Genomic DNA, 23,556 nt, shown 5'->3' with positions numbered 1-23,556 from the left:
GCGCTACGACAGAGTTAAACAGGCACATGCCCATTTTCAAAATGAACGGGGGACCCTTAAGGATCGCTCTTGATGGCTTGCATTTTGTATACAAACTGGCTTGATACGACAATTAACACATTCGCAGCCATCAACCTCAAAACACAGACTGTCACTTGGAACGTCTTGAATGATGCCTTTGTCTATGCAGTCTTCGCAGTGTTCCAAGTGACCCCATTAATAGGAATGATGTGGCCTCTTCAAAGCCAGCACAAGTGTTCTTTGACCTTGTGCCAACAAATAACATCCATCAATCAACCAAGTGTTCCTTGCCATAATGAGCCAGGATGTTCTCGATGCCCCAAATGGCGTACGCTGGGCTATATTGGTGGCGCTCCAGCAAGTTAGCGCAACCAAATGGAGACGTGCAGAGGCAAGCAGCACCACAAAGAGCAACCCTTAAGGCCCAAGGAAAATATTGCTTGAAAGATCCAATTTCAGTGCAAAATTATAGGGAAAAAAAAAGGTCAAGCCGCAGCAGCTAGCTGCCTTGTTGAGGCATCTGTTTCGGTTCCCTCCCATGAACGGCAGTACTCTAGAGGCTAAGCACCGTAACTAAGACATCGACAATGCTGTTGGGGATGACTTTAGCTCATACAGTGCTCGAGCGCAAAATCTTCACACATTCCTGTTCCCGCACTCTTTTGAGGAACAACGAGCTGTTTTTATTTTCCCTCTCCCGCATGTGTCGTCGTCCTGCTGTTTTCTTCAAGTAGTTGTAGCACCGCATGTAGATAGGACTCCCAAATGCGTTGCAAACACACACAGCAGCCGATAAGTTTGTGTGCCAGTTTTGTTTCTGCATTATGTATATTATACATGTCTTCCCCTTTCCCCCACGCACTGACAAAGAGGGGTGAACAGAAAAAAAAAATGAACAAAAAACATTTCATTTCGTTTTATTCCTCGAACCAGCTACTCCACTTCTCCATACAATAAAAATGCGTGCTAGATATAAGTGTCCGTAAAAATATTCCGTCCTCGCACAAATTTTTTTTCTTTGTACCATCATCATTTCATTGCACACGCAGAGCAAACAAAGGAAGTTTCCCTATCTGCACCTGCTGTTTTCCTTCGCCCCATCAAATGCAAAAACGAGAACGCAAGAAGGAAAAAAAAGGAAAAAAAAAGGCTTTCATGTGGCAAGTTATATGACAGTAAAAAAAAAAATGCAATTGGTACGTATTTATATGTTATGTATAATATATAGCATGTGTTTCTTTACAGCTTTCTATAGAGCAATATTTCTTAATTCTATACAACTTCATTGTGAAATGGTGGTACGCGCGGCACAGGAAAACTCCCACTAAAAGAGATGCCTCGTGCAAAGACAATGGGGGCAACAGAAACAAATGCGTAAGTGATACCAAACCAACAAAGAACTGAATGCACAGCCGACGCCGCATATCAATTCGCCACACAACACATGCAAGTTGGACTACGCTGGCCGAATTGAAACGGAAGTCTGTCTTGTAAACTGCATCCTTGATACTCGTTTTGATGTTCAAGACACCTCAGTTGTTTTCTTGCTGTTTACATGCGAGGCCGAACAAGCACAGTGCTTGCTTTGGATTAAACAAAACTACATTAAAAAAAATTTTACAAGGACGTGATGCACCTAAGATGTAGCACAACACTAAAAGGGAGCAAAAAAAAAAAAAAGGAGTTGTGGCAAAGCATATAAAGATGCTCGGCATAATGAAGAAAAGGAAGCACTACATGCGAATTGCAGTGACCTAGACTTCTTCCCACATACGGAGGCCACTCCTGGACATTGCACCCCTTCTCCATTTCCTTTATTTTTTTTTCATTTCAATCAAATTTCAGCGCCAAGCCAATCTCCGGGTGAAACAAACATTAAGACTCATGAAGGAAACCAGGCTTCCGGGCCAATTACCTCAATAGAGCAGCAGAACAGTCCAAAGTGCTATGCACAAACTGGCCGAGAAAAGTAATCCCTGAAGCCTCAACACGCGTGGCTCACCAATTCTGCCCTTGCTTCAGAGTGTGCAAGAAACAATGTATCTTTTTTTTTTTTGCCATTTAAATGGAAACTATGACAAAGCACAAGCAGAAAAAAATAAGCGTTACACTAGTGAAATGCAATAGTACATGTACGTAACGAGAAACCAACAAGAGACCAGGCGTGGCCATCATAGACAATCTTTCCCAGACAAAAAACTCTGCTCAGAATGGTACAATCTACCTGTTACACAACCTGCCGCATCACACAGAGCAAACATAAACAAGCAGCAAAGAGAAAAGGGGAAAGGCGTAACGGTTAGCAATAGCAACAATAACCTTGATGGTGGCATGTGTTTCTATGTCTCTCACCATTTATACCTAGAGTTGTATGAATTCTCTACAATACACGCTACCAAAATGTCGAAGGATTTTTTTTTTCTTTACCTAGCTGCACCGGGTACCGGTCATGAACAACATCATTGTTGTCTCTGATCTGGTGTGACTCTCTCCTACGACACAGGAGGACGAATTAGCCTTCTCCTATCTCTTCCTTAGGCCAACAAACTACTTCACCTTGTGAACGAAATTTCAAGAAAGAAACATTCTCACAACTCTAAGAAAACAGAGATAAAACGCTGTAATGCAAAAAAGAAATAAAAGACTGCATGTTTCAAGTAGCAGCAAAAGAAAAGATAAGAGCACGTTAGAGAACTAACACACATTGGTTGGTTGCGTGTATATACCTGTGTGCGGAGGTTCTCTTTTGTAAGCATCTCAAGGTGATGAGCGGTGGCAAGGGACCAAAGAATGGCAGTGGGAAAGGAGGAAAGAGGTGTGATGGGAAAGGGAAAGTGGCTCGGGGAGTGGCAGCAAAACATTGAACAACAAAAAACAAACTGGGAGAGGCAAATGTGGAATGTTCACCCCGACTTGCATGTGAACTCGCTCGCTAGTATTTACGTTTAGGGTTCCTGCTGCGGTAATTGCGGATGCAACTTTGCAACTAAGAACACCATGCTCAAAAGCTCTCTAAAACGAAACAATACACCCAAACCCTCTCCCCCCTTTTTCCTCCAAAACAGCTTGCCTCAAGCGAAAGCAAAGCTATTTTTTCTTCCCTCAGTTGTCCATTTTATCTTGCCTTTATGTAACCTTTATTTTCTCTTGTACCGACCACTTCATGCAAATACCCCACAAGAAAAGAAACAACAAACAATGTGAGGGCAGGGTAAAATTTGTATGGTACACGACACACAAAGAGGAAAAGGAAGAAAAAAAAAAAAAAACCTGATAATGGGATGATGCAGTAGTAGTAGCAGTAATAAGAGCACTGGTACGTTACACACCCGTCAGCAAAGAAAAAGGAAAAGGCAAGAGAAAACGATTGAAATAATTATAGTAGTGATATCATGAGGAAAAAACAGTATCTACACCAAAAAATAAAGAAAAGCACTCTCCGTTGTGAGACACTAGTTTCAGACAGAGATGAGACACCGAAGAAAGAAAGAAAAGGCTGGTGGGAACAGTTGTGGTGAAGTAAGGGACTGGCAGCGGTTAAAAGGGAGGAAAAAGGAAGAATGGAAAAGGTTGGACGCGCTCGGTGCAGTGTTCTCTCCCCTACACCTCTCCCCCAACCTTCTCTTCTGGTGATCGTTGAACAGGGCGCGGCGGCAGTCGGTCGGGAGGTGGCAGTTACTGCAGCAAGTGGTGGCGGTCTCGACGAGACGACCGAAAAGGGGCACTTCCTTGTGCGCCGATCTTTGAAGCGCGGCCGAGGATGGCCATGGCATGTGGCCGGTTTCTACGCCTCCCATCTTCCCTTCCTCCATGTGCAGTGGTGTGGAGACAGCTGCAGTTTCGGTCCTCCCCGCACTTCGTCTGCAGCTACCGCACACAGCACTTGTGCCTCGGCGCAGTTCCTTTTCCTTTTTCCTTCCCTCCCTTTTTCATTCAGTTCCTTCTATCTCTCTATCCCTCCTTCCCGCAGCAGCTTCCCCCAAGCGTCTCAAACTACGAAGGTGCAGCAAATACTTCCCTCCTCCCCTCTCTCTCTCCTTCTCGCCTTCTAGCAACAACAACACTAAGGCTACTAACGCGAAAAGTGTGCCGCGCTTGTGCCAGCTTTTGTTGGTTGGCTTGGTACATAGTTTTTTTTCCTCATCCATACCAGGAAGGGAGGGGGCAGGGCAGCCCCCCACCCCACTTTCGTTTGTTTTTCTCAAAAGAAAAAATGCGATGGTAAAACGAAGGTTCGTTGAAAAAAAAAATATAAAGTGTGAAACGAAGAAGGTCTGTTGAAGAGAGAGAGATAAGAAGACTATGCGTGGGCAATGTTCAGTAGTAGGTCTCCATCTCGATCCATCCTCCTGGGTTGCGGCGCAAAATGTAGCGACGGATCTCGTCGTACACGAAGATCAGGAGGGAAAATGGCAGTGCGGGTAACCACCAGTTGATTCTGGGGGAAGGGAGCAAAAGCAAAAAAAGGGGAATGAGACCACATTAGGGATTGCCAAAGTACCAATACAATAAGCTACGACAAATTGCCAAATAAATGCAAAAGGAGCAGGTACAGCTACAACTGTGTTACTAAGAGGTAGCAAGTGTCCAATCAAGATGATCGCAAACGCATCATAATTGTATACTCGTATGATGACATGATCATCCAATGGAGATGATCATGTGGTAGCTTTTCAGCCTGCGATTTGTTGCTTCTTAGCAACTGCTAGCCATGCTATACAAAGCAGCGAACCCCAATTCAGTGCACCTGGCATAACACTTGGATACTTGAAGTACCATCTTCACATAGCTTACAACATACTCAGAGCAGGCGTGAGAGATTGCCCTGTATGATTCAGTAAACCATGCAGGTCAAGATGCACCTTAGCAGAACATGTCAGCGTTAGTGGACCCTTTGATGGCTCCGGAGACATTTGCTTTTGGAGGTTGTGTGGCGGCTTTAGAGCATTTGCTTTGCAGCCTACTACAGTACTACCAGTCCAATCTCAAAGATAGGGATACCCGTCATGATTTTGTATAAGATTTTGTACAAGTTTTCGAGCTCCTTGGCCCCAACTTGTCAGGCTTATCTTCACAGAATGTATCTTAAGTTGATCACATGGCATTATGTATACTAGTGGCATTGATAAACAGACTTACTTGGTGAATGTTCTCATTTAATTAATGACCACAGAATTAAACTGCCATGTTAAGAGGTATCACGTGGCACAATAGGCAAAGTAATGCCACACCACAAAAATAGTAAGAAAAGCCAGCAGTCACTCAAGAAACCAAGCAAACTACTACAAGGTTTTGCTTTAAGTGAAGTAGAAAATTGTACACATTGCTTTACAGGTTGCAGGTAAATTTAACAAAGAGAAAAAAAAAAGAGAGAGAACAAAGAAGGACATTATGTGACGCCCATGACTTATGCACACTGCACGCAGTGCTCGACCAAGTGAGCCACAGCACTGGTTGTCATTGTTAATAGAGGTTATCAATGTAAATGCTACAGAAAAGAAGTTTCCATTGGTACCTGTACACCACAATTCTGCTATGTCTGCCTTGGTTTTAAGTTATGCTACACTGTATAAAATCTAACAGTGCTGAGGCTATTCGGGCTAGAGAAAAAAATCAAAGAAAAGAAAGAAAGAGAAAGAAAAGAATGAAAGGAAGTCTGGAAAAGTGAGACACAGGTACAATGCAATATCTGTGATTTATAAGTTGCAGAGAGCACAGTAAAGATTTATAGGCAACTGAACAATGTTGCACGTCACGGAGAACTTAAAGCAAGACATATTTGGAATTAGATCGGTGGTAATAATTGAAGTCAGTGAGTTATTAACACTCAACATCAGTGGTATATATGTGGTCACAGTTTTTAAAATACCAAATTGCTTACTTCAGCGGGTACATCCTGAGACCTTTGTCCATGCCTGGGCAGTACGAGAGGAATGCAGCTAAGGCAGTCTCAAAAACTAATCCAAAGTTCAAGACATGGTTTCTGAAAAAAAGATCGCATCATTTTAACAGCTGCAACAGTCACATCTAACAAAAATACCAGTATAACTTTCAATTGGTCCCACCCGCCGTGGTTGCTTAGTGGTTTTGGTGTTGCGCTGCTAAGCGCGACGTCACAGGATCAGACCCCGCCACGGCAGCCGCAAAATGCCCATGTACCCTGCTTTGGGTGCATGTAAAAGTATTCTGGGTGGCTGAAATTAATCCAGAGTCCCTCACTATGGTGTACCTCATAATCAGATTGTGGTTTTGGCATGTAAAACCCCAGAATATAATTTTTTTTTCAATTGGTTCATTGCAGCAGTCTTATAGACTCTATAGGTAAGCTAATGGAACTCAGAGTTTTATTTGGATTCTATTTGTTCCAACTGGAAACTATAGGTGGCATCTATTTCTAACATATAGAACCAATACGTTTACATTGGCACAAACAGGGTACAAAAGGCGACAGCTATTTTTGCCAAGAGAACTAAGATGTTCATGTTGTGCTAATAAAGTCCAATAGGCAGGACCTATTGGTTGCCTGTTTTTTTCCTGTTAGACTTATAGTGATTTGAAACACATGCAGTTAGAAGTAACGAAACTTAAAATGCACCCAGCAGCTCAATTTACCAAATTACTTTTTTGTGCAATTTGGACTAAACTGCAATAGTATGATGAAGAGGTGGTGGTTGCAGAACTTGTGCACTGGCAATCGATTTGGTATATGGTCGACTTAATTTGACAGTAGTTTCTTTCACTTTGTTGAGATGGCAGAGCCCACCCATGTGCTGTAGTGTTGCTGGCATTTAAATAGGATGATTCTGGTTTTCCTAATCAATGCATCAGTGTGATGAGGCAGATGGGGCAATAGAATTTTTCATGCGCCAGTGAGCACTCTGCCAGGGCTGATGGTGTGCAATCAACAAGAGCTGGCAGCGGAAATTTTCGGGACGCTTTCACCTAGGCCCTAGAGTATCGACATCCTGTCAATATGTTGTGACAAGCGATATGTTGGTGTGACTTTAGAAAGGTGGACATGGTGCCCTGAAATCAGCAGTAACACAAGCAATAGTACACATCAAGTGTGCAACTACCGAGGCCGAGAGTCAAATCAGCGACCTCGTGTGCTCTCAGAAAGCAGAACCGCATAGCCACTGAGGTCAGCCAGGCAAAGGTCATATTCTCCGGCTAAAGCCTCGGGAGTTGAAGGCCTGCTCGTACATGTCTTGACGTGCTAACTTCAAAAATAAAGTGTGCGTATTTGTGAGTACACAGCTTGCACCTCTATATGAAGACATACATATAAAGTACTTTACGATTTTGCATGGCCTTTTGTGAACTTAAACACAGCCATCTAGGATTCTTGGCATGGGTTCCTCAAATTCCATCATTTATCACTGTAGTGTTATTACTGGACTGAAGTACAGCCACCAGATACACATCGATGTTCCCAAGATACTGAACCAACACAATGCATCGTTCTGCCAACTGTAACTGAGAACACTACATACAAGTCATATTGTGGTAACTGAGCATGAAATGGCACACATGGACCAATTTGAATGCATTTTCTTCTATGTCGTGCTTGCTGACTGGATGACGTATAAACTACCCCACTGTGAACAACAATCCAAGGCACAGACAAACAGAGAGAGTTAGAACTAGCGCTGTTCCTGCTTTTTTGTCAATCTGGTTTTTGCATGGGATATTTCGGAATACTCTTTAATACACCATTCCCAGTGCACCTCTAGACTTGTCTTATATGCGAGGAATCTCTGCCAATTCTAGGGTCAATGAAACAGCATGTGAAGAAGCCTCTTTTTATCTCCCTAATTAGCAAACAATGCTAAATTAAGTGCGCATGAGAATTAATAAAAGCAGAAAGAATGCTTACTTCATTCCTTGGTGGACAATAGAGTTCCTCCTTGTCTTACAGATGATCAAGTCAGCCCATTGCACAATAACGATAGACACAAAGAATGCTGTGTGGCAGGTATATTCCAGGGTCTTGCGGTTCTTGTATGTCTGCATTTTGAGGAAGAGCATGCAAGAAAAGAAAGCCATAAATGACATAGTTAACGAGGCAGCTTTAAGTAATGATGAAATCATCCTACAAAATGCCCATTAACTCTTATCATGCTGCGCCCATTGGGCATTGGTTTGAAATGCCGCTTTTGAGACCTTCTGCGCCGTTCACGGACACACTGCACTATCGGACATAAAGCAGGAGAACTATATTTTTGTTTTCTAAGCAGTTTAATTTCTTCCCACCAGGCGGTGATTTTTGGACATGCTTTGAAGTTTTGCGATCGTCGAAGTAGAAAGCAAAAATGGTCGCTTGCTATCGAGGTTTCAAATGCTGCTTTAGAGAACTTCCGCACCGCTCACGGACACAATGCACCATCAGACGTGAAGGAGGAGAACTATATTTTTGATTTCAAAGCGGTTAAATTTTTTCCTGTCAAGCACTCATTTTTGAACGCGCTCCGAAATTTAGTGATCGTCAAAGTAGAAAGCAAAAATGGCCGTCTCCAGGAGTGTTGCACATGCTTCGAAAGATCGCAGACCTCGCGATTCTGGTGCATCTGTGGCCGATTTTATCAATGGATCAAGCAGCAGCGAGTATGAGGATGCTGCCTTTTCGTTGGACTTTGACTCTGATAGCAACGATACAAACCAGCCCAGAACATTGATGGCCACAGCCTGGCACGCCCAATTGTAATGCTTGCAGTTTAATTTTTGTAGTAGAACACCTGTCGATTAAAAATCTTTATCTTTTCGAAGATAGTGCCTATTAGAGGGCAATACATTTTGTGTACCTCATAATTTTTGTTGCATATTTTTCTTAGGAGATACAAGTGTGTCTTTACAAACTTTGTTCAATTTTATCAGACATTCTTGATTCTGGCAATTTGTATCTCTTTTACGACATAGGTCTCGTTAATAAAACTACTGTGCATGAAACGTGCATTCATCCTGCTTTTTGTTTACGTATTACATAAAATACTGAGTGCGGTAGTTTCTTCAGAAAAAAAAAAAAGAAGTGGATAACCTGCAAAAAACACCTATTTTCCCAGGGTTAAATTGTCATTCCTTATGCGAACCCTTGCAGATTAATAATGCACATCCACTTCAATAGTTTTCAAAACTGATTCTGAAGTGACAATGTAACATATTTACTTCTGACATAAAGTCGGCTATGCTTTCCTAAATTAAATTCTGGGTTGTTACGTGCCAAACTATGATACGATGATGAGGCACGCCGTAGTGAGGGACTCGGAATTATATTTTGACCGCTCAGGCTTCTTTAACATGGACCTAAATCTAAGTACACGAGAGTTTTTGCATTTAACCCCCATCGAAGTGCGGCCACCAGGGCCAGGATCAAACACATGACCTTGAGCTCACCAACACAACACAATAGCCAATAAGCTGACATGGTTTGCATTTTTTCTCAGGAAAACAGCCTTTTGCTACAAAGTAATAGTACATAATGTATTCAGGTTATTCCTTATTAGGTACTGCTATCACATCTCCAGATATAACAACTACAGACCCGAAGTTCTAAGCCTTGCAGATTTGAAGGATAGTATAATTCTACACGAGCAGCCGTTACTGACCCATTCTTGGCCGTATGAGTCCATGAGGTCGTTGACTGCTTTGGAATCCCAGTGCTTGCGTATACCAAGCAGTTTGCTTGGCCAGAAGCCATTTTCGCCCATGATCACGAAGTAAACGAAAAATCCAGCTGCGGCTTGCATCATTCCGATCTGACCGTACGAGATAGAGATCAGCCTGACGTAAAAAAGAAAAAGAGATGTTCAGTGGTCAGCTGCATCAACCTACCTTGACTGAAAAGGAAACAAGACATCTGAACTATTATATCTAGACCAAATCTCTTGCCATGCTTGTTTGATGACAATTATGTGTTTACTGATATAGTCCAATGATAACCACGTACTTGAACAGCAGAGAGAGCTTTAATCACTGGGAAACACAGTTCAAAAACACTCACAAACGCTATCCTCACAAAACATAATGCAACTTGCAAGTCATTAGTTTACAATGATTAGCACTTCTCAGCATATGCATAGTAGGAGTAATCACATAAAATATATATGATATTTATGTTTCTTCAGATGCCAAGGACAGCAATTAAGAATGCAATTAAGAATAATAGATTGTAAAACAAGCCATCCACTGCGGGATCTGAAAATTTAGGTAATCATATGACATTTTTAACAACTGAATCCAAATGTCAAACAATGACTAAGGGCCGTGGACATTACTTTTTAACAAAGGATATGTTCTATGCACACAACTTTGTAGTCTCATATGCTAATGATCAATAACAAACACCAATGCCTCTTTGATGTCGCAGATGAATTCATTTTTTGGCTTCCCAGCATTATGCTCCCATGTGAAATATTAGTGGAGCAAGAAAAGCAGGCAGTCTCTGGATCAATTGCATGTGATTTTAACGTTATGCCATCCATACTTTCATTGTGAAATTTCTATCAGAAAAGACCACAGAAACACTGTTCTCTAATGTGAAAGATTTTTACCAATGCTACAACAGCAACAATCCATATGCATAATAAATGAAAGGATTTAGTACTCACTTGGCTCCTTACAAGCGCACACCTTTGTGCAAGATTTCGTTTTTAAGAAAAATAACAGGCAGGTTTTGACAAAGCCAAGAGAAATGAGGAATACAGAAAGGTGATCAATGATTAGAAAACCCCCACCTTTCGTTCACAAGTTTGTCCTTAGCCGGGTCACGGGGCTGACGCTTCATAATGTCACTCTCTGCCATCTCATATGCAAGGGAAATGGCAGGCACCTAAAAAAATGTGTTGGGGAGAATGCAAAAGAAAATAAAAGGAATGGTAGGGGGGCCATATTGCATGATGGGCCATACAGTGAATTACATGTTCAGGCCAACAACATTATACTTTTGTGTCTACAGGTTGCCTGTTTTAATCTCATATGGTGAGTGTGCTACCCAGTAATGCATTCATTACCGTATTTACTCGCATAATGATCGCACTTTTTTGTCAGAAAAATTGACGCAAATTCAGGGGTGCGATCATTACGCGGGTTAAATTTCCCGCGAGAAAAAAAATTTTTTTTTTTCGTTCAGCGTTTGCTGCGGGATGCGGGTGCGGGACACCAAAACAAAAATGGCGGCCGGCGGAGCAAGCCGAACGCGCCGAACGCGATCTTTTTTTTTCTTCTCGTGAGTACTTTACGTGCATTGAAACAGTTTCTTCCGTATCAGTGATGAATAATATCGTTAATATCGGCAAGTTTGCGGCAATAACGTAGCCATGTCCACTTTGAGGGGACAGAGATGGGCGCGCTTAGCTGCCAGTGACATAGAAACACATGGCCGGCATGTTGCGGAAACTGCGGCATCTGTCTTCACTACTATCCGAACACGGCACGTTTCCGCTAAGGGTAGGCGAATATCTTAGCTGTGTTACAAGCGTCGGCGTATGAATAAGGTACACATTTAACGTATCAGTGTAAACGTGGCTACTATCATTGCCGCGCGCGATTTGTTGCGTGCTCACGAGTGCAGATGAAAAGAATCTAAAGGCGCCTTTTTTGTTTTTGTTGACCACAACCATTATAAAGCCCACCCATAATAGAGGCAAGTTTGGTTGTACGTCTTTTTGCCATGGAAGTGCGGAAAGTGATGAAAGTAATGAAATGAGGCATCTACTTAAGAATGTTTGGTGCGTACAGACGAGTCGTTCGCGTAGCATTCGACAGATGGCAAGCGCGATCATTATTAGCTAGACTTGGCACACGACATATCGCTGCGGCAAGTTCAGGGTGCGATCATTACACGGGAAATAAAAAAAATCGAATTTTGACGACAAAATTTAGGGGTGCGATCATTACGCGAGTGCGATCATTATGCGAGTAAATACGGTATCTGCTTTGTGTTTCCAAAGCTGCTGTTATCTGAATATGGCTGTTAGAAGAGCAAGATCAGAAAGATAAGTGGTGTTGCTATAGCTAGCAGAATTGCCTAGTTATTCCACCTTGTGGAATGCCAGTCTGCTATGCTGGCTGAACTTGGCTCTCTCGAGGGCAAGATTTACAGACAACAGTTAAAGTGGCCCACCGTTTGACTGAAAGAAGCAGACATGATGCACCAGGTGCACTGCTATACAAAAAAAGACTGGAATGCATAAATTAGATATGAGAGATGCCAGTGCAAATAGCAAGAAGGAATTTTTCAGAAGTTGTTGGTCCAAACATGAAAGACACTGTACCACAGTGCATGGAAAGAAAGAACGTAAAATGGGAATAACCAAATGAAAAAAAGAAAAGTGTGCGGCTGAAACAATATGGCACCAGCTGCTGTGCAGTGGTTAAATACAAAGCTGTGCGATAAATAACAACGAAAAGAGGCCATCGATGCAAACACACACAAGGCCACAAACAAACAAACTTAAAGAGAGCAACAAGCTATCGGGCATGAGAAATGACAAAACATGCAGGGGTGCCACAGCTCAAGACATTCTTGTCTTGCAGAAGCACTCTGCGTGAAACATTTTGCTTGTACAGCAACTTACAAATGCTGCTAAGTGTGCCTGAGTACTGTCAGTAAGCACAAAGAAGATGCGCATATGAACACCTCGAGTGACCACACTACATAATTTGACAAACAGGGCTCTGCAAAAGAAAAGTAAGATTACAGCTGGTCTACGTCAACATAACGGCTTTTTTCTAAGCCAAGAGAGAGAGACCTCAAAACGTTCCATCAGGCAATTGGCAAGATTTGCAAGTTGGCACAGAGCAAAATTTTCCAAGCATGTCACTACTAAAGTACTTACCTTTGGCAGCATTAAAGTAATGTCATTGCAAAAGCAAAATGTCATGTTTCCCGATGATTGGTTTTAGTTCTATTAAGCTGAAGTAACTAAACGGTCAAATCTATGTTCCATCACACAAGCTCAGCACATCTGCGTTGTGTTAACAGCACCTTACGTAGAGAAGTATGTGCTGCATTCTGTGCACCCAAATACTTTGTTCTTCAAAGTGAATCGAGATGCTGAATCCAGCAAGGATGTCACAAAATTTAAAGCCAGTTTGAGCCCACCATCACAGGAAATGGTGGCTACAGGAGATATTTGGAAGAGGCGTTTGCCCTGCAGTGAGGTTCATTAGGGCTGATGATGATGACAATGGGTAGGACAAAGATAGGTGGAACTGAACAATATGACCACTGGCAAAAAAAAAAAAAACAATGTCAGAACAAAAATTAAGCCCCACAAAGAACAAAGGATCACAGGAAGACTGAATAAACACTGGTTAAACAAGGGATGACGCTGAAGCCAACGGCACAAACAAATTTGTGCCCGTCAGCCGAGAAGCCAAAACCAAGGATAAGGAAACAAAAAGTGAAAGCATATGGTGTAACAGAAGGTGCAACCTGATGGCTAATGGCATAAACAAACTTATGCCCGTCAGCTGAGAGGCCAACACCAGAGATAAGGAAACAAAAAGTGAAAGAATATTGTATAACACAAGGTCCAACCTGATGGCTGATCTGCCTGACACGGAGTAAAGCAAGAGAATGAAGACGGCTGGGAACAAAACCAAACTTTGCTATAAGGAAAGAGGGATGGGTTTGTGATGTGAAGAGTGACAAATAAAACTGAGCATGACACTGCATAGAATAGCAGGCAAGGGGTAACAAGGATGACCAAAAATTTCAGTGCAAGTAGCAGAAAAAGACCTCAATACCACAGTTGTCGAGCTTTACCTTCTGGTACACGTCTTCGTTTGCTGTTCCAACAGAAGTGGACACCTTGTGGAGTGACTTGACCGAAATATCAAAGGGATTAGGGAGAGAACCAGGGCAAAGAAGGGAAACAAGTACAGCTGCTTTTATGGATGACAGAAGTGCACATTTGTTCTGTTTACTTCGACAAATCAATGCAATAAGATACATAAAAGAATGTTAACCTGTCGTCGTGCAACTTCCACTTGACTTTACACTACTGCGATATAGCACAGTGTTAAAATTCAACATAAACCACAACCTCAATGCAGCATCAAGCTCTCAATGTCTAAATTGTGGATACTACGAGCATATGAATTTAGTCAGCACTGCTCACTTTTCATTGTTGAAAGATAGCTCAGTGTGGTTTTAGAAAACAAGCTGGGGACTTGAGCAGGGTCATCTGTCTACTGTGAGAGAAGAGCTTTGCCCATGGTTCTCCCCGAAAAACCAAGGATGGTAACCGCACGAAAATTGGGACTCAATTGCATCAGAGACCGAGTACGAGAAAGAAACGAAAAAAGGGAAAAGATTCTGGAACCAATGATAGTGCAGGAGAAGAAGACAATGTTCAAAAGTGCTTAACAGAACTTCCGTGCTGGCTGTAGAATTGTTACCTCTCATTCACTAGCTTATCGTGGGCAGGATCACGAGGTCTTCGTTTCATAATGTCAGATTCGGATTTTTCATAAGCCAGCGAAATGGCAGGAACCTGGGACAGGAACAGAAAGGCCGTACACATGCTCTAATCTTTTCCCCTGAAACTCATGAACCAAGCAGCAGCACATGGCATAGAAGCACACAAGAGTTGCATAAGACATGACCGAGAGATGAACAGGAACAATGGCTCTAATAAAAAGCTCTGGATTAATTTTGACAGCCTGAAATCTTTTAACTCCCATTTAGCGGAGTACGAGTGCAGCAGGTTTCTGTTTTTGTTACTAGCACAAGTGCACAGAGCCTGAAGCCTAGGAACCACTGAAATCTATGATAATTGCCTATTGTGTACAAGTCAGTAATTATTGTACTGATTTATTGATTGAGTTAAAACACGCGCGCAATAACAGATGTCATGGGATTCCCTTGTATTTCAAAAGGTTCCTTTAATGCACATGTAAAGCTAAGTGCACAAACGTTTTTCACATTCTACAGCAGTGGTGTCTAGGAGCTGAACCTAGAACCTCATGCATATTCTACTGTATTGTGCCCATAAATGGCACATTTCTTTAATGCAGAGTCCATAATTAAAAAAAAAAAAAACAATGCAGGCAGTATTTTAGGTGTCTATAATACAAAATTCCACATGATTGTTGCAAAAGTCAAGCTTAGCAGCACTATACAATAAAATAAAATAATATGGTGCTTTAATATGCAACAGGTAGCGTCTCATGAAATTAGAGTAGAAGCTAATTAATACACAGTTGGTGGGGAACATGTATCAGGTACGCACTAAGTCATGTACTAATTAACCACCAATGGAAGACGAACAGCTATAGACCTGTCGGCCAAAGAAAAAAGTGTTAATTCTCACTCAAACACATACGCAGACAAGCTTTATGTGCGAGCAGACAGCAATAAATCTGATTTTCACTTGCTGCTGTAGCGACCTTGCAGTGACGATGGTATCCTCAAACTCCTCAAGGCTGCAAAGCCAGTTTCTCCATCAGGCCCTAATTCTCTCCGAATGCCCTCACGACGGTCAACGAACTAGCCGCTTCAATTATAGAATGGCCCTCATCCATGTAGTTATCCATGAAGACAGCATGGAGGCGCTAGAAGCTATGGCAGTAGGAAACATGTAACGGCTACCATGTTTTCGCATCCCTATCTATGGCAACCTCAATCTGGGAAAGGTCTGTGCACTGCAATTTCGCCTGTCTATGGCCTGCGCGCACAACATTTCTCGATTTGACGCTTGTACGCACAAAAAAATGAAGCAAATACTACTCACTAACTGCTTGGCATGCATTAAACAACTACGGCTTAAGCAATGTGCGAATACATTAAGTTCAATGGCGACAGGGAAGGAGATTCCTCGTGGCTATATTAAACCAGAATTACTTATTAAGCAAGGTACGTACGTATCAACGAGGTTGTACCGTGTACTGTTGCCTTATAATACCCCTAAAAAGTATTGCTGTCTCCATAAATTTGCACAGGTGTAAGCGCCAATAGCCTTATGATTTGGTTGATGTATGGTAGAAGATACATCATCCAGGCACTGTTTCAGTAGACAGAAACAAGATCTTAGATAGACACCCAAATGACAAAAACAAAATGAATGAGCAATCGTATTTAAGTGACCTTTGAGTGGTAGCTCAGCTGTCATGTGCAACATTATAGATTTTTAAACTGAACATTTATGAAAGACGTAATTTTTTTAGAAGCCAAAACTACACCACAAATGAGCAAGGCAGCAGTTGCCAAGTATGGCCATGAATGCAAAATATACACAGTGAGCATGCAAGCTGTAAAGTTAATTATATAAGCTAATAAAAAGATAAACAATAATTTCACTTAGGCTACAAGATTTGTTTAACAGAACCTGCCAGCACACTTTTTGCACATGCTTGCTAGAGACACACACACACTAACACATACACACCAGGACAAACACCTGCAAAATGACACTGATGACATCAACAACACTCAGCAGAAATAGCCCCGCATCTGCGCAAACGTATGGCAACAACAGCTGTGCTCCAAGAAATGCAAGTGGCACTAGAAGCAAGTAAACTCGCACCTAGAGTCGGCACTGAATGAGACACTTGCAAACAGCTATGATTCTTGCTTCAAACATGATAGTGTCATAATGAGCAAACAAAATATTCAAATCAAGCACTTAAACCTATCCTAACCAAGTTAACCTAGCCCAGTTAACCAATTTAATCAAGTAGATGTATACCTAGAGTGGACCCACAATCGTACAGGGCCTTTACAAAAGGCTATATACTTCTTTCTTCAAACATTTTGTTATAGTAACAGGAAATAACGACTTTAATTTACCCAAATTCATGCACATCTAGAGTTGGGACTCAATGTAATACCACACCTACACAAGGCTATATATTTCTCACCTACTTCAAACATGCTAGTACTATAAAGAAGTTTAGATCATGGGCATCTAACTACGTTTAGGGCAGGGGAATGACAGCATGCATTGGATGCTATACAAATTATGGTGCTGATACCATGTGCCAAAATTTTAACTGCCAAACATTTGCATCCCCACGCTGTGCCATGGGCTATGAGGAAAGCTGTGATAAACGACTCGAGTAATTTTCACTGCCAAAGCTATGCAGAACTAAATGCATTTCAACCCTACTGGAATGCAACCAGAAATGCTGGATATTGAACTTGTTATCTCGCACTGATCAAAGTTTTAGTAAATGAAAAAAATCCCGCAGCCAGAATAGATGCAAAAACCTATACAGGGTGTGCCCGAAGTATAAAGTGCAAAAACGATTAATTAAGCAACAAATTTATGCTAAATTTATGATGAATTCTTTGTTTACATCAAGAGAGTCTCTGAAAAAATGGATAGCAAAGGTTTTGCTTTCTCTGCGTGAGACAACGACACCGGCATGCTGGCTCACCATGTCTGTTCCCAAGTCAATGCACAGGATGGTTACGGTTCCCAAAGGCAAGGGCACATCAGCCAAGATGAACAACAGGAAAGGACTGATTTCAGGAATATTACTGGTAAGAGTGTATGCAATGGACTTCTTCAGGTTGTCAAAGATCAGGCGACCTGCAGGCAAGAGAAATAGAAATGAAGAGAAAAAGGTGAGACACTGGTCCCAAAATTGGAAGTTTGTGAATATGAGAAAAAAAAAAAAGAAATAAAGGAAGAAAGAAAAACCCCATGCCACACAAAAGATAGCGAGTTGCAAACAAATGAAACTTCTATTTTCATATGTGTTCAAAAACATAGTATTGACATACTTGCAGGAAATGCACGAATGAGAAGGTTATTTGACTATTACAAGTAAATTAAGTAGAACACCAAAATATACTAAAGGCTTCTTCAGGTTGCTCTTAACAATGTACAGTCTGTTTGCTTCACACAAAATGTTTTGTCTTAAAAACACTCGGTGTATGATGGCTGGGACACCCTACAGTATATGCTTCAGCGTCACAAACACAAAGGATGTACACCAAGATGGCAACAGCTCTGCTATCAAAGGCTGCATATTTTTGTACTAAGGCTATCAAGTGTGGCTTACAAGTACAGTTGAACATCGATATAAAGAACTTCAATGTAATGAGACTCTTGATTTAATGAAGTATTTAACTTTTCATAACCTCTTGTCCATAGAACACCATGTATTTAGAACTTCAATATAACAAAGTGAGTTTGTATGCCATATCAATATAATGAAATTTCACTGCCGCTGCAAAGGAATGCTGAGATAATAAATGGAAACTTCCGATGATGCAGATGGTCAAATGATTGAATTACGAGCAGCTGTTTGCAAATGAACCTCTCAAATCGCGAACCGCGTGACAAGAGCGACAGCTGAAGGGGAGCCACATAATGTTCCGTAAAAGTCCAAGTGCGACAAGATTCTATCATGCCCCGCACACTCTGTGCTTTAGGTGCGAGGGTGAGAAGAAAGGTGGTAGCTTCACGAGTGCCGCCTTCCCATGCGAGCAAAGGGAAAGAAGGGGAGGGGAGCGAGCTGGCGGTAACGCGATCAAGCACGCGCGAGGGAATGGGGGAGTGGATATGGAGTGGGAGGCAAGTTGGCGCGCATCTTGGCCATGTCTGCGCATGGCTGTAAGCATGACAGTGCGCATACGCAGCCGTGAACCCTGCTTTAGAGGTAATCTGCCACGTATGCAAAGGGTGGGCGTGCTGAGACTGCGTGGCACCATGCAAGCTGTCTTACCACGCGTTTAGTATTAGAGGTTGCATAATCTCAAGTTTCAGTGACCCGTTGGAGCGAGAGGCAGATGAAGCATTCGCTCTCTGCTGCCGGCGCTTTTCTTGATAGCATCGTACCAGTGTGGGTCATGCTATCGGCCACGGGGACAGAGTTCATGTGAAATCGCGGCTGGCTTTGCTTAATTTGTACTGCCAAGAAGATATCAGAAGAACTTCAGTTTGGCCTAGTTGGTGTTTACTGCACACCATATTGACTGCAAGTAAAGACGGGGACAGCGGGAGAGAACACAAGAACGACACGGGTGACACGGGCGGTACTGCCTGTGTCACTTTTGTGTACTCTTCTGCTGTCCCAGTCTTTATTTGCGGTCAGTATGATATACGAGAAGATATCGTCGACGTACGTGGCACAAAACCGCATCAATCGTCGCAGACTGCCAAATTTATCAAAACAAATTGTTTTTCCATTCAAATTTGCTTTTTTGCGATTGCCCAATGATTCGGAAAATTATGCGGCACCTTTCCATGTAAAAAAAAAAAAATCGATCGGTGACTGTACTTATCTGCATAAAAGGTGGAATATCAATGGAACGAAAGTTCGATATAACAAAGCAAACTGCCAATTTCACCAACTTCGTTATATCGAGGTTTAGCTGTACCATTGTCAAACTCATCTGATAAAATCCAAATAAACAGTTGTTGGTAAAAAAAAATGACTATTCGAATTTTCCTGAAAGAAATCAGAATTGTAGGCTCTTCTGTTACGATCATGTGACTGTGCCCCAACTGCATTCATTGCAACAACGAGCTCCTCACACAACGTACTCCTCATGCTGAGGTTCCTCGAGAAATGTTCAAACAAACTGCTCCCAATAATTAGGGAGCCAAGTACACTGTCTCATAGGATGTGTATATGTTTGCTTGCCAAGCGCTAGCAGATGCGGCCAAGTCAATGGGACGGTGCACTTGCGACAACTTTTGTACAGACCCAGAATACCACGCTGATGTTGCAGAAATGTGGAGCTGTGCTGTGCAGTGAAAGATTTCTCACGACTTGCACTGTAGCAGCGAGATATTCTGGCACCGTGCTCAGATTGTGAACCGAAACATAAAGGCGGAACTGCCAGCAGTGTTCGACACTTATGAGCAGTTTCTGACATCTTACCGTTAGGACCTGACAGTATACCTAGATGGCAAGAGGGTTCTCTGAATATCAGGAGCATACTGCTGCACAGATCGTTAATCCCCTAGTTTCTTGGAGGATTCATGCCCAGAAATGGCCCGTCCTTTCATATACTTGTGCTAGACCTACTGGATTTTCCTGTATCCAAAGCAAACTTCTAAAGGGCGCTCTCAATGCTATGTTCCGTATATTGGAATGAGCACACTCCAGTTCCACATACCAACGTGGGTAAATATGCCAGTGTATATTACTGTAAATTGTAATGACAATAAAACCTTCCGTTATGGTAAATGTCGACTAAACCGTCCCTGCAGTTACAATGCTTATGTTTTTTTCCCTGTCAAGGCTGTTTTTGGGGTAGGGGTAAAAAGAAAAGATACATAACACTAAAACGAAAAAAGAAAGAAGGCCTGAATTTCATAGCATCCCAAAAGAAAGCCCTGATAAACTCAGATTTTTATGGAAAGAAGATAAATTCTGTAGAACACTCTCCCATATATGAAAAACACTCCTAAACAAATTAAGAAAGCAAAGAACCCTAAATGCAAGTCAGTAAGTGAGAGAACGCAAAAGCTACAAAACTTCAGACAGCCACTCAAAGAGAACATAGCTTCTCATCGAAGTGGCAGGAGCTACCCACCTTCTTCAACACCGGTGACAATGGAGGCAAAGTTGTCGTCCAAAAGGATCATGTCTGCTGCCTGCTTACTCACGTCACTCCCAGATATACCCATGGCGACACCTGAAAAAGTAAAACAAATTTAATGTGCTGCCTTGCACTACACAGCATTTTTGTAAGGGGGCAGGGGGAGGGAAGGGAAGAGACCAGCAATGATGTTCAAACATCTAAAAAGGCTACAAAACAAAAAGTAAGAAAGTGGAACTGCAAGGACATAAGCTGTGATCAAATGTTTGAACATAAATTTGGCATATGATCTATAAAAGTGGACTTGATTTAACGTCCCATAGCTTGTATGCACAATATTTTACTTAAAGTAAGATTTTGCAAAAAAGTGAAGATATAATAGAATTTTCCTACTTATATGCCCCTACGAACTTGATACACTGTAAACACTAGGATATGCAATGTTACATGGCTACATTAAGTACAGATGAATGAGGAACTTAAAAGCAAGGAGGCTAATAATGTTTGTTCTTACTTCAAGATCTACCAATCTTTCCAAATATATACCCTACTATACTGCACGAGCGATATAATATTTATGTACACTGATATGGGCAGCACTGCATGTGCACTTGATGCTGACAACACAAAATAATTGAGAAGTTTAGTATAATTAGTCTTGGTTGATAACACAGCTCTGACCGACACCAGTTCCTCTGACCTACATTTTTATTTCTCACCACTTTTACTACCATCATCGATGATATCGGCATCCATTAATAGTTACTCTAGCATTGAAGTACTAGAGCGTTGCTGAGTGCTCCAGTACTAAGGTTAATGAACTCTAACCCATTTAGTTACACTATCATATCAGATAACCTGTTATCAGTTTTATTGATAACATATGCCCTTGTAAACCCACTTCCACTGAATTTTGTCCAGAGTGCCAAGTAGTACTTGTTCTCCAATCCATAGTGTCTCAGCTATGTCGAAATGCTATGCCTTACACTGTCCTTTCATTTACAAAACTGCATGCTGCACAGTGCACTGTACATTGTCATGTGTAATGGCAACACAATGACTTGCCAATGTCGGCCTTCTTGAGGGCAGGCGAGTCGTTAACGCCATCCCCAGTCACGGCCACAATGGCTCCCAGCCGTTGGCATCCCTCCACAATGATGAGCTTCTGCTGGGGCGAGGTTCGGGCGAAGACTATTTCGGTGTGGTGGCGCAGAATGTCGTCCAACTGTTCAGGGCTGATGTCTCTCAGTTCCGAGCCGTGGATTACAGCCGCCTTGGCGTCCCGTGGGTTTACTTCCTCAACGGGCACATTCAGTCGCTGCGCAATATCCTCCACGGTTTCATTACCCTCGGAAATGATTCCAACAGCCTTGGCGATGGCTTTGGCAGTGATCGGGTGGTCACCAGTCACCATGATAACCTGTTTTGTAGATGCAGAGAAGGGGCAAGGGGTGCAGTTAAGTAATGAAAAGTTGATCGTGTGGCACATTTAACTGGTTGTTTAGCAGCACTCCTGCAAAGCTTGTAAGGTTGTCCAACAGCGATGGCTCTCTCATTTCAGCTCCCTAATCTCATAGCAGAACAATTAACCTGACAATAAGAACGCTCCTATAGCTTTAACAAAGCCAGAATAATGCTGCTAAGTTCTTAGTGTAATACATACACCTTCATAGTCATTTTACACGACCATTAGAGTGCTCGGAGAGCAAACTCGGAACAACCATTCAAATGTGCCATTAGGATACAGTAAAAACACTGAAACTGCAACTAGCAAGGTGAAGCAAAATCGGTTGAATAACCATAGCTATGAAATGTACCAAATGGACTGCCAAGCACTACATAGACAGGTCAGTTTATACTGAAGATAAAATTTCTGTGACAGTTGTAATCGGAAAGGTAATTAAGCTACATCTGAGCTAAATACAATGGAATGTTTAATAGTATGATCTCAACAAGTTAAAGGAAACAGTCGTCTGCATGGCTGCACACAACACAAGGCAGTTGTAACAAGTGTTTTGTGCTCTATGTTACTCATGGACTGCATGAAGGGTACTAATTTGATAAATTTTGCTTCAATAGTTATATTACACTTCATCCTTGCCCTCAGTAACAAAAAAAGTAAGCTGGCCAAAAATTTGCAGTTACACTGGAAAAGAGGGAAAAAGTAATCACTATTTGCTTCTTAATGTTTACTGCCACACAGGACCTGATAACCTTATATTTTAAAGAGCACTTTTTTTTGTTTGATGCTGAACAGAGAAGACGAGAATGTTTACCATGCCAATTTGCTTTACCACTGTCAAGCAATGCCTGCAGTCACAAGATAAGAGCTCTCTATTTATTCAAATAAACTACATTGTGTAAATTTTTGCAATTAACTACTTATTTGACTGAAATGTACTTTTCTAAAATGAGCAAGCATGTTTGGACATGCCTTGATGCCGGCACTCCGGCATTTGGCAACAGCATCAGGCACAGCAGCACGTGGCGGGTCAATCATGGAGATGAGACCAAGAAAACGAAGTCCAGTGAGAGGGAAGTTCTGTTCATCGGCATCAAACGGATATCCTGGCGGGTACTTGTCTGTCGGCAGCTTGTAGTCACAGAAGCCTGGTTGAAGAAGAAAACACGAAGTGCAAAAGTTGTAATTTTGAGTGGGTACTAGGATTCAAGTCAATTCTTCACAAGTTGCCTAGAAACTCCCACACCCTACTCGTATAAATGAATACAACTACGCTCTTTAAGATTGCAAGCCTTGTTTCTGGGATGTACCTGCAGTGTAAAGACGGTCACACTTTTATTGCAATAGTAATTATATGAACACACTAGGTGCTTTTCTGTCATTGTCATTGCCCTGGTGTTTCGTATAATTCCAAAAGTTATAACATTGCCACCGTGTGCCATATGCAGTATTTGTGACGGAAAGCGTGCAAAGGTGAGCTGATGATGGCGGCTCAATCTCGCAGGCGCAAGGGAAGGAAAGTGGGGAGGAAGCACATGATCTTCTGTTGTGTGCAAGGCACCAGTGGGAGAAG

At 42.0% G+C, this 23,556-nt stretch overlaps 1 protein-coding gene across 6 annotated transcripts in view; it reads right to left on the bottom strand.

The window, feature by feature from the left end:
* Nucleotides 1-922: 922 nt before the first annotated feature.
* Nucleotides 923-23,556, bottom strand: part of Atpalpha (sodium/potassium-transporting ATPase subunit alpha) — a 146,259-nt gene continuing 123,625 nt past the window's right edge. For 5 of the 6 annotated variants that reach the window (XM_050178717.3, XM_055071056.2, XM_055071057.1 and 2 more), the window contains exons 11-19: nucleotides 22,956-23,131; nucleotides 21,587-21,941; nucleotides 20,516-20,617; nucleotides 17,401-17,555; nucleotides 10,752-10,846; nucleotides 9,624-9,798; nucleotides 7,898-8,028; nucleotides 5,903-6,004; nucleotides 923-4,459 (exon numbers count right to left, since the gene is read on the bottom strand). In XM_050178717.3, coding sequence (XP_050034674.1) covers nucleotides 4,339-4,459; nucleotides 5,903-6,004; nucleotides 7,898-8,028; nucleotides 9,624-9,798; nucleotides 10,752-10,846; nucleotides 17,401-17,555; nucleotides 20,516-20,617; nucleotides 21,587-21,941; nucleotides 22,956-23,131 — 1,412 coding nt within the window. In that variant the 3' untranslated portion in view covers nucleotides 923-4,338. Of the gene's footprint in view, nucleotides 4,460-5,902; nucleotides 6,005-7,897; nucleotides 8,029-9,623; nucleotides 9,799-10,751; nucleotides 10,847-14,421; nucleotides 14,517-17,400; nucleotides 17,556-20,515; nucleotides 20,618-21,586; nucleotides 21,942-22,955; nucleotides 23,132-23,556 lie in introns of all 6 variants that reach the window. The other variant, XM_050178723.3, reaches the window with a different exon arrangement.

This window comes from Dermacentor andersoni, chromosome 5, assembly GCF_023375885.2.
Source record: "Dermacentor andersoni chromosome 5, qqDerAnde1_hic_scaffold, whole genome shotgun sequence".
Lineage (NCBI taxonomy): Eukaryota > Metazoa > Arthropoda > Arachnida > Ixodida > Ixodidae > Dermacentor > Dermacentor andersoni.
The sequence above is the reverse complement of the archived record's forward strand: the minus strand, read 5'-3'. Positions and strand labels throughout refer to the sequence as shown.